This window comes from Littorina saxatilis, linkage group LG4, assembly GCF_037325665.1.
Source record: "Littorina saxatilis isolate snail1 linkage group LG4, US_GU_Lsax_2.0, whole genome shotgun sequence".
NCBI lineage: Eukaryota > Metazoa > Mollusca > Gastropoda > Littorinimorpha > Littorinidae > Littorina > Littorina saxatilis.
Window position 1 is genome coordinate 49,158,987 of NC_090248.1, and position 18,010 is coordinate 49,176,996.

Here is an 18,010-nt window from a genome sequence, read left to right on the forward strand (position 1 = left end):
AATAACTTTTAAAAAAAGCAGTAGAAAATAAAACACACACAAAAAAACGTTAAAAAACACAAATTATCCCCCTTTCACCCCCCTTTCACCCCCCTTTGCTAAAACAAATCGCGTGACAAACTTATAAATAGCACGACTGAACTGGGCATCCATTTTTGAATTAGTACACAAAATTTGGTGGTGATTGGACTTAATTCAAGCTTGCTAGACAGATTTCTTTACAGTTACTGATTTTTGGGAAGTTTCTTGGTGGCAAGCTTGGGCAGGCAGGACGTAAACGCCGTGGCAGTGCTAGTCACAATAGTGTTAAAGTTGTCCGGACGGACGGACGACTCGGGTGAGTACATAGACTCACTTTTGCTTCGCATGTGAGTCAAAAATCACAACATGAAGATTCGTACTGGTAAGGCCAGAACACAATGCAATGCCAATATCCGTGGACCTCACTTTCTGCTGCCATCTGTTCCTGAATTTATGTTGTTTACATTTTATTTTAAAATGTACTACCAAAACAAAGACAAGTTGATACTCCATTTAACCTCCTCCACCCTCCCTCCTTTATGAGCAGGGGCGGGGCGGGGCGGGGGGGGGGGGGGGGGGGGGAGAGCAGAAACAACATTTTTCAGAGTAACCCAGAAGAAGAAGAAGAAATTTTTGTTACAAAAAATAACACACTGTACCCACCCTGGATTTTTCTCTGTGTTTGTCTTGGTCCTTGGGAATTCCAATCTTGAGCGTGAGGGTGGGAGGGTGATCCTGACTGGGGGTGGAGGACGTGGAAGTGGACGAAACAATGACAGCAGTTTCTGGAGTGGGGGACTTGATGATGGGCTTAATGTCAACAGGGGAAAAGCTTCCTTGAGAAGTGGGTGGGGTGGACGGGACAGGAGGGTGTGTGCTTTCTCTCTCAGCCTGGGAGGGTCTGCGTGCGAGAATTGCTGGGGGACTGTCAGGCTCACCAAACTCAAATACTTTCATTTCAGCGTTGCTGAACTTATCCGACACAAAAGGCTTGACATCTGCTGCTGGTGGGATTGGGGGTGAGGCTTCTGCTTTTTCTCCCTTGTTCTGAAGTTTGTCTTTGAGTTTCTTCTTCACGCCTGGGGACTTGGTCTTGTCCAGTTTCTTTTTCTTCTTCCCTTCTTTCTTGCCCTCTTTATTCTTGGTTGGGTTTGATGGAGCACTAGAAGGTTCGGCTGCCTTGCTTTTTTCAGGTGCTGGAGAACCCTCAGACCCCTGGCTGATGACAGCATTTATAGTGTCGTTGATAGATTGCACACTCCTTGCACCCATCTCGTCTTCCGCTTCTTGTTTGATCACTTCTTCATCAATAAACTCGTTGCTCTTTACCTTGGGTTTCACCTTCTTTGGCCTGCCTCTCTTCTTAGGCGAAGGCGATTCTGCGGGGACAGGCACTGCAACAGGACTTTCAGATGAAATTTTGGGTTCCTCTTTAACTGGTACACTAGCAGACTCTCTCACCACAGCGCTAATGGTGTCATCTATATTCTTTAATCTAATGCGTTTTTCCTCTTCTCGCTCTTGCGCTCTACCCTCTGCCTCAGCTATGACCAGCCTCTGCGGAGACGTTTCATGTGACGAGCTGTCAAAGATGTCTGTGGGAGGAAACGCCAGTCTCAGTGTCAAATCAGTGTCCGGAGAATGGACAGAGTCAAAGTCCAGCTCTCTCCTGGGTGACCTGGAGGTAGACGGCCCTGGCTCTGCATCATCATCTAGCCTGTACTTGTCCTGCGACAGGAGTAAATCCTTCAATCTGCTCTCCGAACTGCCTTCATTTGCAACGCTACTTGTTGGGGTGGCCGACACTGACGGCTTCTTTTTGGCTGTTCCCTTCTCTTTTCTCTTCTCTGACCTGGGAGATTTGCCTGCTTTTGCTTTTCCCTCTTTAGGCTTTCCGACTTTCTGCTTCTTTTTGGGAGGAACGTCCTTTGGCTCCTCTAAGGTCACAGAAGTTTTCTTAGAAGCACCCACTGTCACTTTGATCTTGGTTTCTGTTTTTTTGCCGTCTGACGCTGGCTTTTTCAAGCCTGACTTCTTTGGCTTCTTGACCTTGTCTTTGAGCCCCAGCTTATCTTTCTTCTTGCCTTTGGACGACTCTGGCTTACTGACGATGGTGGCTCCGTCCTTCCCTGTGGATAGGCTGATGCGCACTGGGGGTTCTTTGGGCGCTGGATCCACTGCCGTGTTCTCCTTGTTGGCTTCTGAACCATCCACCCCCCTGCCTGAAGCAGGAGTTGGGTCGGTGAAGGTCAAGGCATGTCTGATGGTGGGTGGAGGGGTGCGGGAGTCAGGGAGTCGTCCCTTGCCCCGGCTGGGAGTCAAGAATCCTCCTGGTGAAATGGTGACACTCGTCATCTCATACTGGGAGTGGGCAGCTTCCTCTGGCAGGTTGGAAGGAGTCACTCTGTTGAAAGGAATTCTGATTTAGACCCCAACACAGTGCTACAGCATCCAAACCACAACTTGTCCCCTACCCCCCAATTATATGAGATCTAGACTCCAACAAAGTAGCAAGAGCATCCAAACAATAGTGCCAGATTACCATCACTGAACCAAGCCACTTTTTGTTTAATCATAGTACCAAACTTCCCTACAAAAATGAAAATGTTTCACAACCGTCTTCAGCATAAATTCCAATGATATAGACACAAAGACACATCTTCCAGAATTCAATTGTGTAAGTCAGAATAAATGTTATGTAAAGAGTAGCCACGTTTGTGAATAAATCTCCACCAAACTTGAGCATCTATCTATCTATATCTATATACATGGGTGTTACTGGGAAAAATCAAAAAACCTGAAAGGCAGGGGTCCAAAATGCTCAAGTTTGAAAGAAAGTTTCTGGACACCGACGAAACCAAATCATAATAAGCAAGATGGCGGCAAATCCAAGGGAGCGAACCGAGAAAGCACGCGAACCGGTGTCAAAAGTCGGATCGGAACCGCTGCTCGTTATTTCAACTTAGCGAAACGAATCTTTTTTTTTTTTTTTTTTGAAAACCCGGAAAACCGGAATTTCCGGCTTCAGATTTTTTCAAAAACCGGAAATCCGGCAACAGCCGGAAGAGTAACACCCATGTATATACGGCTTGTGTGTGTCTGTCTGTCTGTCTGTGTGTTCACGATTCACGGCCAAAGTTCTCGATGGATCTGCTTCAAATTTGGTGGGCATATTCAGGTAGACCCCGAACACAATCGTGGAAAATTTTGAACACGTGCGTGCTCTCAGCGCGCAGCGCTGAACCGATTTTGGTTTTTCTGTACATCCATTCCCAGTAACTCTTCCTTATCTTCTCCAGTGTTTTGCGCGTTTATCTCCCTTCCTTCGTACGGTGCGCCGGCAAACACCCGGCAAAGCCGGGTATTTGGCTCTACTTCTTCCCGGCGAAGCGGGTATTCATCTAGTACTATATATATGATACAATACTTCAGAATTGCTGACACAAACCTGGGACGCTTGCTTGCAGGTCCATCTGCAGAGTTAGGAAGCGGTCTCTTCTCTCCTGCCACTGGACTCTTCACTTCTGTCTCTGCTGATGTGTTCTCTTGTGTTTGACCTTGAGAGGTCAAGGCAGGTGTTGGTGCTGGCTCTTGCACAACTTCATCTGTCAAGCAAAAACATGAGAAAACATAATGGATCAGTTGTTTGCAGTTAGCAGGGCCAAGATCGAGAAGGAATGCATCGATCCAACATTAGATTTCCCTTCTTTGAGCCACGTGACGTTAAGAGGCCAACTAAAACATATTTAGACAGCTGACGGACACAGAGTGTATGTTTGTGAGAGTTCAACCGTGAAAGGAATTCTAACTAAAATGGATTGATACATAAATATTATTTGTATTTTTGACCAACATATGACATTTGACACAGATGTCGACTGTTAATGTTAACCTCAACACTAACGTGGTCTCGGAGAACAATGGCTGTCTTCATCTGTGCAAAATGTCATACTTTGGTCAAAAATACAAACAACCCATATTATCTTGCCTGTTGTGCCTACTGGTACAATGATTATTCCATACATAAATACACACATACATGTATGCAACACAAAATAAAAGAGAGTACATGTAAGACAGAGAGACAGTCTTCAAAACAAGCATTGAAGCAAGCTTTGTTTTCAATCAATCAATCAATCAATGAGTCTTATATCGCGCATATTCCGTGGGTACAGTTCTAGGCGCTCTGCAGTGATGCCGTGTGAGATGAAATTTTATACGGCCAGTAGATTGCAGCCATTTCGGCGCATATTTACCTTTCACGGCCTATTATTCCAAGTGACACGGGTATGGGTAGACAATTATTAACTGTGCCTAAGCAATTTTGCCAGGAAAGACCCTTTTGTCAATCGTGGGATCTTTAACGTGCACACCCAATGTAGTGTACACGGGGGGAGGTTCGGACACCGAAGAGAGTCTGCACACAAAGTTGACTCTGTGAAATAAATTTCCGCCGAACCTGGGATCGAACTCACGCTGACAGCGGCCAACTGAATACAAATCCAGCGCTCTACCAACTGAGCTATATCCCCGCCTGCACTTTTCAAAAAGATGACAAGCTTCTAGTAAAAAATGTAGGGCATCAAAGATTGTAATTCAAACAGCGTATTTAACACTCTCAGTATCATTGAGTTTGAAATGTTTTCATCATTTAATTTCCACTGAATAATTTCCCCCCAGCCAACAAAAAAAAAACAAAAAAAAGTCTAACAGTAACAATTGCTGTTTTTCTCCAATCAAGCACATAAATTTATAATTACCCTTTCTTTTAGCTTTTACAGCAAAATTCCAAACGTACTAATGACTCTTTTACCAGAACACAATGTTCGGTCTACACACTGCACTTCCTCTTTCAAAAACAAATCAGGAATCCTACCTTCCATGCCAGGAAACATGTGCGGCAGGTGCTCATGGATGTGTTCCTCACGGTGGTGCAGAATTTCACGACTGTTGGCGTTAGGAAACTGGAGGTTGGTGGTCTTGGGGGCTGGGAAGGACACCACCTCATGAGCAAAGGGCACAGGATCCACATGGCGCACATAGTCCTCTAACTCCCCCAGGTTAATGCCCATGTGACGGAAAGTCAGACCCAGATCATCCAAGTTTGGCTGTGTTCGGCCAACTGTGAAAGAAAGAAAACAGCAATAAATAACTGACAATTACCATAATTGATATCCACATGATGTTCATTTTAACAAGAAGAGCAAACGCTCGATCGAGTCACTTTCGCAGTTCTGAATATTATATGAGGCATCAGATGGACAGGAAGAAATTGCTATTCACAACACAATGAGTCACGTTCACATAAAATTTGAGCCCGGTCACTTTTATAGTTTCCGAGAAAAGCCCAACGTTAAGTTGTGTGTTGCCAAACAGAAAAGGCTAGTTATCTCCCTTGTTTTTCTGATAACGTTCGTAAAAGGCTACAGATGTAAATACTTTGATGTAAAGAATAATCCTACAAAGTTTCAATCACATCCGATGAACTTTGTCAAAGATATAAAATGTCTAATTTTTCCTTTGACGCTGACCTGTGACCTTGAAAAAGGTCAAAGGTCAACGAAACCATCGTTAAAGTGTAGAGGTCATTGGAGGTCACGACTAAACAAAATATGAGCCCGATCGCTTTGATAGTTTCCGAGAAAAGTCCAACGTTAAGGTGGTGTCTACGGACGGCCGGACAGACTAACACTGACCGATTACATAGAGTCACTTTTTCTCAAGTGACTCAAAAACCACATTAAAAGGTGTAATCTTACTCTTACAAGTTAGAACAAGGACTTATAAATGTTCCTTGGTGGTGAGGTGAATCGGAATTCACACACTCAGTGACAGACTTACATCTGTAGCTGTACGCACAGCCTCTCTCTCTATGTCAGTAGGTGTCTCTGCTATCTAAGCACAATGTTCTTATAATCTTAATTAACCAGGCCTGTACCTTAGCGGTCGCCCGACCGCCCCGGGCGGGTTCAAATGGGCGGGTTCAAATCATGTCGGGCGAGTTCAAAATTCCTCTGAAATCGCCCGCCCGGCGGGTTCAAATTTCGCTGAAGCACAAAGTCGTTAGGCAACGCAGTCAATAGTCAATCGGAACGGCCGGCGAACAAAGATCTCTCGCGGGCGATCTCAAAATCTGTCACTTCTCTACTACCCACTCACCCCCCCCCCCCCTCCCTCTCCCCCACTTTGAGAAGGACTCAGGACTACCACCAATCAAACCCCCCGCGGGTTAGGGGGAAGAATTTACCCGATGCTCCCCAGCATGTCCTAAGAGGCGACTAACGGATTCTGTTTCTCCTTTTACCCTTGTTAAGTGTTTCTTGTATAGAATATAGTCATTTTTTTGTAAAGATTTTAGTCAAGCAGTATGTAAGATATGTTAAGTCCTTTGTACTGGAAACTTGCATTCTCCCAGTACTTAGGTAATATATTGTACTACGTTGCAAGCCCCTGGAGCAAAATTTTGATTAAAGCTTTTGTGAACAAGAAACAATTGACAAGTGGCTCTATCCCCTCCCAATGACTTAAACACCAAATAAAGAAAGAAAGAACCACCAATCAAGCCCAGACACATTGGCTAGACAGCTACCCCCCTCACCTCACTTGACCTGTCAACACCCCTCCAGTGCAACTAGCCGCTGTCGATTGCATCAGCAGTCAAAATAGCTACCCCCCCACCCCCCTCTCTCTGCGTTATTCACTTCACTTCACCCCCCCCCCTCCCTCTCTTATCTTATTCTTCAGTCCTTGAGAGACTTTCACATGTTGTCAAAGAAACAGTTTCCTCTCAGGTAAAACTGGGTCACTGACCCCGGGTAAGGTCAGTGTCTCTGGCAGCTGTGTTCAGATTGCAAGTACAGGTCATTGATTCAGGTCTAAAGGCCAACCAGCTATTACAATGCATCTGCCTTTGATCTGACCGCCCATCCAGAGCAAACATATTTCCCCTCTGTATTTTTCCTTTGATGTGGATCTATGCACCACTGATCCAGTTTCTGTGAAATGTACAGGTCATTGACCGCAGGGATACTCACTGAGATGGTTTTCTAAAATATGTTAACACCAGCTTTGTAGGGATGCAACTCTGCTGAATCAAAAGCATAAAGATTACCTGTAAACAATTCTAGGATCAGGAAATCTGAAAATCTGTTTGTTTTCATTAGGCCTAAAAAAAAAATAGGCGTGGTTACGGTAACCCGACCTACCCTATAACTTTTTGTGGGTAGATTTATTTGAGTGAGAATTAAGCCACAAACACCCATTGAGCCATGAACTGTTTTCGTCTCGAATTCCTCTGATCTTCTAAGTTTTGTTTTTTTAAAAGGTAAGTTCAAAATTGTTCAAAAGAATATCCATAGTCGCAAACTTATTTCCCTGTCAAGTAGGTTTAATTTGTATACATTAGAAAAAAAAGTTTAAAAAAAAAAGTGATTGCCTACCTTCCTACCCAATTTGTTTTGGCTATGTTACCTTAACCACACCTATTTTTTTTTGTTGGCCTTAGGAAATAGAAATGAAATATAATGCTTTTGATTATTTATGACTAAAGCTGTGGTAAATTTGGCTGGTAGTGGTATGCAACATTCATACTTCTGTTTAATCTAACAGTAACATTAACAACACACATACAAAAAAAACATTTTGCTGATTTACTTTTTTTTTTAAAGTGTGTGTGTTTATGTGGTAAGTAAAGTTCCATAGTAAATTATTTAGTAAATTGTGTGGTAGGGGGTACATAAAGGGAGTAACTTTTAGTGAGGTTTAGTGTGTGATTGTGTGAATGTTGTTTTGATTTCTTGTTTCTTTGTGGCGGCTTTTATTTTTAATTCTTTTTAAAACAAGGTTAATTATCATTATATTAAAATATAGCATTTCAGTCATCAAGTCTTGTGTGTGTTTGTGGTAGTTATTAGTAGTGCAAATCCACATGTATGCATTATAAGTATGAATGTACGTCTTTTGTGTATGTGCTTAGCACACGACGAGCCGCTGAGGCGGTTGTAAGAAATCCGGGCAGGTTGGGGGCCGGTTCAAATTTTGACTTGCCTGGCCGGTAGCAAAAAAAGTTAAGGTACATCCCTGTTAACTGTCAGTTGGTTCTGAATACTTACACTGCTCACTGTAACGATGTGAGATCTTTGCTATCTCCTCAAGGTAGCGTTCAAGAACATCAGTCATCAGTTCCAATGGGGAGGTTTGGGTAGCATTCCATCCTAAGTTCTGACAAATCTGGGCCACTGATACTCGCAGTACTGAGCGAGAATACTCCTCTGTACTTGCCATCCTGGAAAAGGAACGACAAAATTGTAATACCACATGATGATAAACTCAAGTGCATATAATTATGATTAAGAAGGCATAGAAAACAACAGCATACCCCGTTACAGACAAAGTTTGACGTTCTTCTTCTTCGTATTGAGGGAATCCCCAAACAGGGCAATTATCCAACGTTCTCCAGTGTTTAACATGGGTTTTGTTTAAATCTTTACAAAACTGACCATTTTCGCAATTCATAATTATAAAGAACAAGAAGAGCAAACGCTCGATCGAGTCACTTTCGCAGTTCTGAATATTATATGAGGCATCAGATGGACAGGAAGAAATTGCTATTCACAACACAATGAGTCACGTTCACATAAAATTTGAGCCCGGTCACTTTTACAGTTTCCGAGAAAAGCCCAACGTTAAGTTGTGTGTTGCCGAACAGAAAAGGCTAGTTATCTCCCTTGTTTTTCTGATAACGTTCGTAAAAGGCTACAGATGTAAATACTTTGATGTAAAGAATAATCCTACAAAGTTTCAATCACATCCGATGAACTTTGTCAAAGATATAAAATGTCTAATTTTTCCTTTGACGCTGACCTGTGACCTTGAAAAAGGTCAAAGGTCAACGAAACCATCGTTAAAGTGTAGAGGTCATTGGAGGTCACGACTAAACAAAATATGAGCCCGATCGCTTTGATAGTTTCCGAGAAAAGATATAAAATGTCTAATTTTTCCTTTGACGCTGACCTGTGACCTTGAAAAAGGTCCAAGGTCAACGAAACCATCGTTAAAGTGTAGAGGTCATTGGAGGTCACGACTAAACAAAATATGAGCCCGATCGCTTTGATAGTTTCCGAGAAAAGTCCAACGTTAAGGTGGTGTCTACGGACGGACGGCCGGCCGGACGGCCGGCCGGCCGGCCGGACAGACTAACACTGACCGATTACATAGAGTCACTTTTTCTCAAGTGACTCAAAAACTTCCAAGTGTGCCCCATGGAACTTGGAAGTCATGTGACTTTCAGAAAGAGGATTTAACAATAAAAATGTTCGATTTATTCAATATGATGACGAATCTTACATGAGGCTAACTTCAGATATTGTAAATACATATAACTAAATAATGACTGCAAAATGGACAGAACAAAGAAGATTGAGACTTTCACATGGATCTACTGAGTGAAGATATATATGGGTCATTCTCAGAAATGGTGGTCCAAAGTGTTACATACAAAGTAAAAAATAAAGTGTCAAGAAATGCAAAATAATTGTTTTTACTATGAAGTCTATTGTTTGCTATACATAATAATGCAAAAATTAGACAAAAAGAGTAATTGGTTGCTGAATAAGAGACGTTTTAAAGTGTTGTATTTTAAAATAATAAAAGCGGAATAAAAGCGCTTTGAACTTCGGATAAGGCGCTATATAAATAAAGAGAATTATTATTATTATAATTATTATATAATATATTGTATTTACGTGATGAATGTTGTAACATGGAAACCAAATTCCAACTTTAAACCACCTAAGCCTTCAATCCTTTGTGCATTTTTTATCAGTTCTGCAGTATTTTTGTGTTCTACCCAACACATTCTAGTTATGAAAGGTAAGGACTTCAACTAATATTGGTAAAAAAATGACATTTGGAACTGACTAAGGTGAATGTCGCAACACAGAAACGAAATGCTTGAACCACTTTCGGTTCCTGTGCGACAGACATGAATCTGCACTGTTTGGCCTTTCCTGCCGGCAAAACCCGTCTGACCCAAAATAACTACACAAAACACAATTCGTCAGTTTGCTGTATTTGTTGAAAGTTCCTGTTGCGTTCAGATTACCCATTTTAAGTACTTGATGAATGTCGAACATCGACGATCAGAGGATACGAAAACTTCTTGGCTGCTTTGTTCCGCTAAACTTCGCGCTTTGATAGATTGCTTGCACTCGATACCCTTCCGACACTACATTGTCGCCATCCGCGGTGTGTAAGTTTTTGACAAAGCTTTGCAGGCTCGACAATTAAGTAAAAACCATCTTCAGTCGTAACGTAGGTCGGGAAACGACGCCATGAGTTTCAGCAAATGATATGATTCTGGTGTTTTCTGTGAATATTTGGCTGTGATTCAAAGGACTATTTTCTTGTTCGAACTTCCTGTGCGCCAAAGAGCTAAAAATAGCCGTGATGTGGCAAAGTCATGGAGCACATTGCTGTCCGATGTTCGCGCGTCGAGTCCGGATACAATGCGTTACAACATTCATAATTTTTTGTTCGAAGCCCGTAACTTCAAATTCAGCGTGAGTTTTTGCAAAGATGTGTTGCTACGTCCAAGACTGAACTCCTGACTGTCGATTGCAGTAATTTGTTGGTGTTTGCATGTTTGCATTTAGCCATGAGACTGAACATATTGTTGATCACGAAAGTCATGTAACGCTTCGGCGATCCGGAAACGGCCGAACTTCGCAATTGAAAAGCACACAAAAACAACACCAACGTATAGAAACCATTTTTATTGACATACAACAATGCTTTAATGTCTCAGGAATAGATTCAGATGAAAAAAGTCGTGGTAGAAATAATTTTAATTTACTTTTTCATGATATCAAATGTGTCACCCCTATATACTCACTCTCACTGGACCACCATTTCTGAGAATGATATAGAAGTTACAGAAGATGGAAGTCATCAAAAAGGCAAATTTAGTACCTGTACAGGCTGTAGATGTCGTTCTCAGGGTTCAGTAACAGACTTCAACAACCGCATCCTTCACTGCTGTAAATAATGAAGCACATTGATCTGGATGTCCAGATGAATGTGGTACACCTCTGTAGCAGACTGTTTTCTTCATAACTAATGCACATAAGCACAAGTTATACTCAAGTCAAAATACAGTTTAGTGCAACACGTTTAGTAGCAGACGATCCAACCTCATGCGTATTCAGAATGATAGAAAGCACCACTATCAAAAATATTGCAAGAAATCTTCTTTACTGCGCTCGCTGTTTTAATGTTTTGTGCAAAAACATATAATTTATAAATGTTTGAGTCTCGGACCCCCAAGCATCCCGGAAGATGGCGGAAACAGTGTCTCGGAGTTATCCCCCTTCCTACTGACTGCGCATGCGAACGAATGGCTTTGTGGGTAAATTCCCTCCGTCACGAATGAAAACATGCTCGGTAGTGGTTGATACAGACGCCGGATGCCCGAGAGATATTCCCTTTCCGATATTCTACCTTGCCGTTGATTTTATAACGCTGACTTCACACATCGCAGGGTATTGTGTTGATGTTGGTTGTGGAGGAAGTGCAGATTATACGACGATACACTGTGTCTGAACGAGTAACACGAAGAGAATCGACTGTGATACTGTACTGATTACTGTTGCGCAAGTACATCTGTGATCATGGGCTTCTTCGATACGCTGGCTCAGTGGCTCGGAGTCAAAAAGAGGGAAGTCAACGTCCTAGTGGTTGGTTTGGATAATTCTGGTAAAACAACAATAATCAACCATTTCAAGCCGCATGATTCCAAAAACCATGACATCGTACCGACAGTAGGTTTCAATGTCGAACGCTTCACATCCAAAGCTTTGGCGTTCACGGCGTTCGATATGTCAGGCCAGGGTCGGTATCGCAATCTATGGGAGCACTACTACCGAGAGTGTCATGGGGTCATTTTTGTCATTGACAGCAGTGACAAACTGCGCATGGTGGTGGCCAAGGATGAGCTGGATCTTCTGCTTCAGCATTCGGACCTGAAGAATCGTCGTATCCCAATTTTGTTCTTTGCAAACAAGATGGACTTGCGAGAATCTGTATCAAGCGTGAAGTGCTCCAGCCTGATGGGTCTTGACCAGATACGAGACAAACCATGGCATATTTGTGCCAGTAACGCCGTCACAGGAGAGGGTCTGAGCGAGGGAGTTGATTGGCTTACAGATCAAATCAAAGATCTTATAGAAAGCAAGAAAAAATAGATGACTGTGATGTCCGTGTAGTGAACTGATAATATGTATACATTTATATTCACACTGACAGTGGTGATATCTCCAGCATGCAAACAAGTCAAACAAAGTTCCTGGAAAGAGTATGTCTTGACTGTTTCTGGTATAGTGTAGCATGGTGATTGTATACATGTCCTAACTTGTGATGTGTATACATACATTTGAAAACTAGCTTTAAGACAGAGAAAAAGGTCCTGTCTTCATTTTCTTTGTTTGTTTTCAGAACTCATTTGCAGACGCTAGTAGTAGTACATGAAAGAAAATGTACATTTTGTATATCTCCCACAAAGAACACATTCTGTTGTACATTAGTCTTAAAATTATTCAAAGTGTCGCTTCCAAGGTCTCGTATGTTTTCTCATGTCAGATATTGTATTATGTATATTTTCAAGTGGTACTGGTAGTGGACCCTTGTGTTTTGAAGGGTGAGGTGCGACTGATGGGCATATATTATATATATACAGATGAACATTGGCAAAAGTGTGTATGCAAGTTAGCTCTGACATACTCTGTGTGTGTCTGACATACTGTGTGTGTGTATGACATACTGTGTGTGTGTGTGACATACTGTGTGTGTGTGTCTGACATACTGTGTGTGTGTATGTGGTTCGCACAGATGCAGAACAATTGTACTGTGTCTATCTACATCTCACCGATCCCCCTTCCCCTCTTTTGACTGCTTATTTGATAGAGCATTGATTGATATCATGATGTACCATCTGGTTTATGGAACAGCAAAATTGATGTCAAACCCTTGCAGTGACACACACTGTAAACAAGATACTTGAATTCATTTCTTTACACTTTCACACAATGTTCGATATGCTTTCATATAGATCTATAAGTGATAAATAGTATGTGCTTTGGCATCACAGTCAAATAATCACTTATGTCTTCATCTTCCAAACAAAATTTAATCTCAGTACGCATGTTGAAATTAATCACAACAAAACTGAGTGTTGTGTTTTCAGTGCAAAGGTATTTCTTAAAATGGAAGGAGAGAAGGGAGGACATCCATTGAGGTTTTCTGTTGTTGCATATTCATGTGAGAGTAGGTTTACACAAAGAAGAGCATGTGAGGTGCAAATATTTTTCTTGATTTAGGACCAATTTTATGTTGGGTTGTATGTGACAGTGTGTATGTGTGTGTTTTGCATAATGATAATGCATAAAGTTGTATGCTGTTCATTGTCATAAACAGTGTCGCAGCCAAAAGGAGTGATGTTTATTGTATAGAACTGTACCTGTGTACACCTTATCACGCACCTTTTTCCTTTGATCCATGAGACTGGTTTGCTTCAAAACACGTGTTAATTCTTAGTAAATAACAGTGCGTGTGGACTCTTGCATATCAATACATTTACAGCCTTCTTGTTTGCATCAATAATTTATTATGCAAATGTTACGTTTTTTTAATTAATGCTTTTACTGGTCAATAGAAAACAGATTATCCGTCCACTGTTTTGCCTTTATGTCATTTTTTGTGACATGGTTGACTTGTTTTTAGTAAATTATAGTTTAAAACACATAGTCAAAATCTTCTTTTGTGAGAGTCAGTTGGGAAGATGAGTGTGATTGGAATACATGTACATTTATTTAGTTAATACATGTATTATTTTGCAAGTGATCATATGGGATGGAACCTGTTCTGTAAAGACACTGATGAGAAAAAATCACAAGATGTTAAAAATATGGCTGTTATTTTATTAACCTTCAGCAGATGATGCTTTGGACTACACAGTCCAGATGATATGCCTTATCAGCCCTGCAACATAACCATCCAGATCCAGATGTGGTTCATTTACGACCCATATTTTTTTAATTTGTAAAGGACTTGAACTTAAAAAGAATGGATTGTACACAACCAACGCGATCCATATATGGATTAACTTTTCTGATTTCACCGCCTCTTTGTAGAGTATGGGTTGGACACAATCCATGCCATCAGAATGAGGATAAACGTGGTGAAATAACCTCACAAGTTCCATGTGGATGGTACACAACCCACAGCATCCGGACTGTGTAGTTCAAATTATGTCATGGTTTATTTGCTTGTGTACAAACATAATCGTTTGAGATCTGGTCAATAGGAAGGTCCTATTGTGTTTGAGGATTACATTTTACATATTTTAAGAAATACGGATACTCTGGGTTGTCCGGAGACTTGTCTCTGGGTTGTCCATGACCCACAAAGCATGTTGCACCTGTTAGTGTTACTGTAGTAAAGAAAACGTGCAAGGAATGGAGACTGTTGGGTGGTCCCAATGGGCGGTTCTGGTGAGGTGAAGATCACACGAGAAAGGAAAATGAAATTGCATTGGTCTCAAATAGCATATCGGTTTGGTAACAGTTTGTGTGTAAGTCGTGCATTTTATACGGTAAACAGACAATGGTCGGTTCTGATGAAGTTATGCCCTTTCTTTCTTTTGGCTGGTAACTGGCGCCACCTCGCGGCAAGATCACAGGAGTTGTCTCGCGTTATCACCCCAGAAGCGCTCATTGATATCACCTGTGACAGGTTCCACTGTATTCGGATGACATTTTTTAAATTTTTTTATAACATGCTTTTTCTGTTTCAGTGGATTTTTTCTTTTGATGATTTGTGTATGTGTGTGGAATATTTAATGTATAATGTGCATTTTGAAGGGACCAAAGTCAGAGATTCCACAAAGGTTATTACAGCTCTGACACAGCTTTTCAATGTCTGAAGTATTTTGAACACCTTTTGTCCAAACGCACTGACTTTAGAATTTGCAGGATTTCTGTGGTAATTTTGATCTGATGTGTGTGGTGTTTTTTTTTTTACATACACTAGTTTATTTGCCCCCTTTCGATAGAACAGCTTAAAATATGCAACCTAACAATGAATCTCCATGACACTACTTTATAAGATGGCAAAGTCTTAATGTGATGTGCTGGTGGTGGTACTGACTACAAAAGATGTTAGATAAGACTTCATAAAATAAAATGATTGTTTCCGATGACAAAGTAAAAAAAAAATGTAATGTAGGGCATTTTTTTTTTTTTTAGGGAAGTTTCTAGTTTTTTTCCCCCCTTAGGCACATGTGCATTTTTATTTGCGGGAAATTATGCAAACTCTGTCCCCTAGATGTCAGATGTAAAGTCTGCAAGATTGATTTAATTTTAGATTTAACACAAAATTTGAAGGGTAAAAATAAAATTCTAGGGTGGGAGAAAAAAAAATAGGGTTAATTGGGGAAAAGGAAACATTGTTTTTTTTCTTGGCGTAAGAACACAGGTATCCAAATTGATTTCTTACCCATAAACAACTGATTTTAGGCGCCCTTCCAGTGGAGATAGTGTTGCAGATGCATGACACAGTGCCAGAACATCAGAAATCCTTTTTGACTCACATGCGAAGCAAAAGTGAGTCTATGTACTCACCCAAGTCGTCCGTCCGTCCGGAAAACTTTAACGTTGGATATTTCTTGGACACTATTCAGTCTATCAGTACCAAATTTGGCAAGATGGTGTATGATGACAAGGCCCCAAAAAACATACATAGCATCTTGACCTTGCTTCAAGGTCAAGGTCGCAGGGGCCATAAATGTTGTCTAAAAAACAGCTATTTTTCACACTTTTCCCATTTTCTCTGAAGTTTTTGAGATTGAATACCTCACCTATATATGATATATAGGGCAAAGTAAGCCCCATCTTTTGATACCAGTTTGGTTTACCTTGCTTCAAGGTCAAGGTCACAGGAGCTCCTCAAAGTTGGATTGTATACATATTTTGAAGTGACCTTGACCCTGAACTATGGAAGATAACTGTTTCAAACTTAAAAATTATGTGGGGCACATGTTATGCTTTCATCATGAGACACATTTGGTCACATATGATCAAGGTCAAGGTCACTTTGACCCTTATGAAATGTGACCAAAATAAGGTAGTGAACCACTAAAAGTGACCATATCTCATGGTAGAAAGAGCCAATAAGCACCATTGTACTTCCTATGTCTTGAATTAACAGCTTTGTGTTGCATGACCTTGGAGGACCTTGACCTTGGGTCAAGGTCACATGTATTTTGGTAGGAAAAATGTGTAAAGCAGTTCTTAGTGTATGATGTCATTGCTAGGTTTAGTTATTTGACCTTGACCAAGGTCATGTAAAGGTCAAGGTCAAGCATGTGAGTCGTATGGGCTTTGCCCTTCTTGTTTGTTGTTGTAAAGCCAGTTGTGTATTTCATGATTATGTTAATGGAGAAGCTCATAAGAAGACCAGATTTTTCCCTTCAGATTGGTTTGTTGGGGTGTTCAGATCAGAATGGAACACCTCATTTTGGCAGCACACCCTCTCAACATAATATCTGTGGAGTTGTACATTCCATTTGCGTTGTTTACGTGAACTTGTTAAACATAATCCAGTGGGTGTTAAAATGGTGTGTGTTTTGCGGTTGTCTGTTTTTCTGTCTGATGATACTACAGTAAACTGTATTATATTTGTGGTCATGTTCACTAAGACATTTGTTGGTAGTGAAATTAAAGTATTACACTTAAGTAGTAATTGGTGTTTGCTGTTGACTGTCTGTGTGTACGACTTTGCAAGTTCGAAAAAAGACATCAGTGTTATACAATTTCTTTGTTTGCTTTTTGGCTCACGTAAGTGTAGCCTATGCGATCGTAACTTTGTCTGTCTGTGCGTGCGTGCGTGCGTGCGTGTGTATGTCTGTGGTAGAAACTCTAACATTTGAAGACGTCACATTACATTGACGTCACATTATGACGTAAGAGGGTTAGACGTCACGCGAAGGAAGTACTGAAAGTCTCGGTCATTATTATTTTGAGCGGGCCGAGACTAGTTGGCAGTCGTGTCCCTGTAAGTAGGCTACATGCAGACAGACAGATCTAGATCTAGTGTCTCGCTTTCTTGCACAGTTTCACCTATGCTCTTTCTGTGTGTGTATGTGTGACGGAGTGATTGAGTTTGTGTTACTGTTGTTTGTCGATTTCTTACGTGAGCCTTGATGGCTTCGCCTCTTGTTGAAAAAAGTGAATGAAACTTCAAACTTCAAAAACACTGGCATTATAAGGAAAATTGTTGATCAACAGGTTGAAAGCTGTGAGCGACCTTTTTCTCTCTCGCTCTCTTTCTTATTCTGTCTGCTCTTCGCTCTGCCTCTCCTGTAGGCCTATTCTTATACTTGATCACAAATGCGTATACAATTCAAACCCCCCCGCGGGTTAGGGGGAAGAATTGACCCGATGCTCCCCAGCATGTCGTAAGAGGCGACTAACGGATTCTGTTTCTCCTTTTACCCTTGTTAAGTGTTTCTTGTATAGAATATAGTCAGTGTTTGTAAAGATTTTAGTCAAGCAGTATGTAAGAAATGTTAAGTCTTTTGTACTGGAAACTTGCATTCTCCCAGTAAGGTAATATATTGTACTACGTTGCAAGCCCCTGGAGCAATTTTTTTGATTGGTGCTTTTGTGAACAAGAAACAATTAACAAGTGGCTCTATCCCATCTCCCCCCCTTTACCCGTCGCGATATAACCTTCGTGGTTGAAAACGACGTTAAACACCAAATAAAAAAAGATACAATTCAAAGGTTTGATATAATGTTAAACCAGCATCACTAAGCCGGGCAGTTTTATCCAGCTAGGTTACTCTTTTCATAAAGCTGTCACCTGAATTCACATCAACTCATCCTAACATTTAATTTTTAAGTATAAAGTTCTGTGAAAGCTTTAGAATACCTTCAAA

At 41.1% G+C, this 18,010-nt stretch overlaps 2 protein-coding genes across 2 annotated transcripts in view; one reads left to right on the forward strand and one right to left on the reverse strand.

Moving 5' to 3' along the window:
- Window positions 1-11,382, reverse strand: part of LOC138964966 (transcription initiation factor TFIID subunit 3-like) — a 29,048-nt gene extending 17,666 nt beyond the window's left edge. Inside the window, exons 1-5 of the mRNA XM_070337068.1 lie at window positions 10,990-11,382; window positions 8,133-8,305; window positions 4,898-5,143; window positions 3,470-3,626; window positions 685-2,425 (exon numbers count right to left, since the gene is read on the reverse strand). Coding sequence (XP_070193169.1) covers window positions 685-2,425; window positions 3,470-3,626; window positions 4,898-5,143; window positions 8,133-8,304 — 2,316 coding nt within the window. The 5' untranslated portion in view covers window position 8,305; window positions 10,990-11,382. The remainder of the gene's footprint in view (window positions 1-684; window positions 2,426-3,469; window positions 3,627-4,897; window positions 5,144-8,132; window positions 8,306-10,989) is intronic.
- Window positions 11,383-11,431: 49 nt separating this feature from the next.
- On the forward strand, window positions 11,432-16,805 carry LOC138964970 (ADP-ribosylation factor-like protein 6). Its single transcript, XM_070337072.1, has one exon. The coding sequence runs from the start codon at window positions 11,688-11,690 to the stop codon at window positions 12,258-12,260; it is 573 nt and encodes a 190-aa protein (XP_070193173.1). The 5' UTR covers window positions 11,432-11,687; the 3' UTR covers window positions 12,261-16,805.
- The last annotated feature ends 1,205 nt before the right edge of the window (window positions 16,806-18,010 follow it).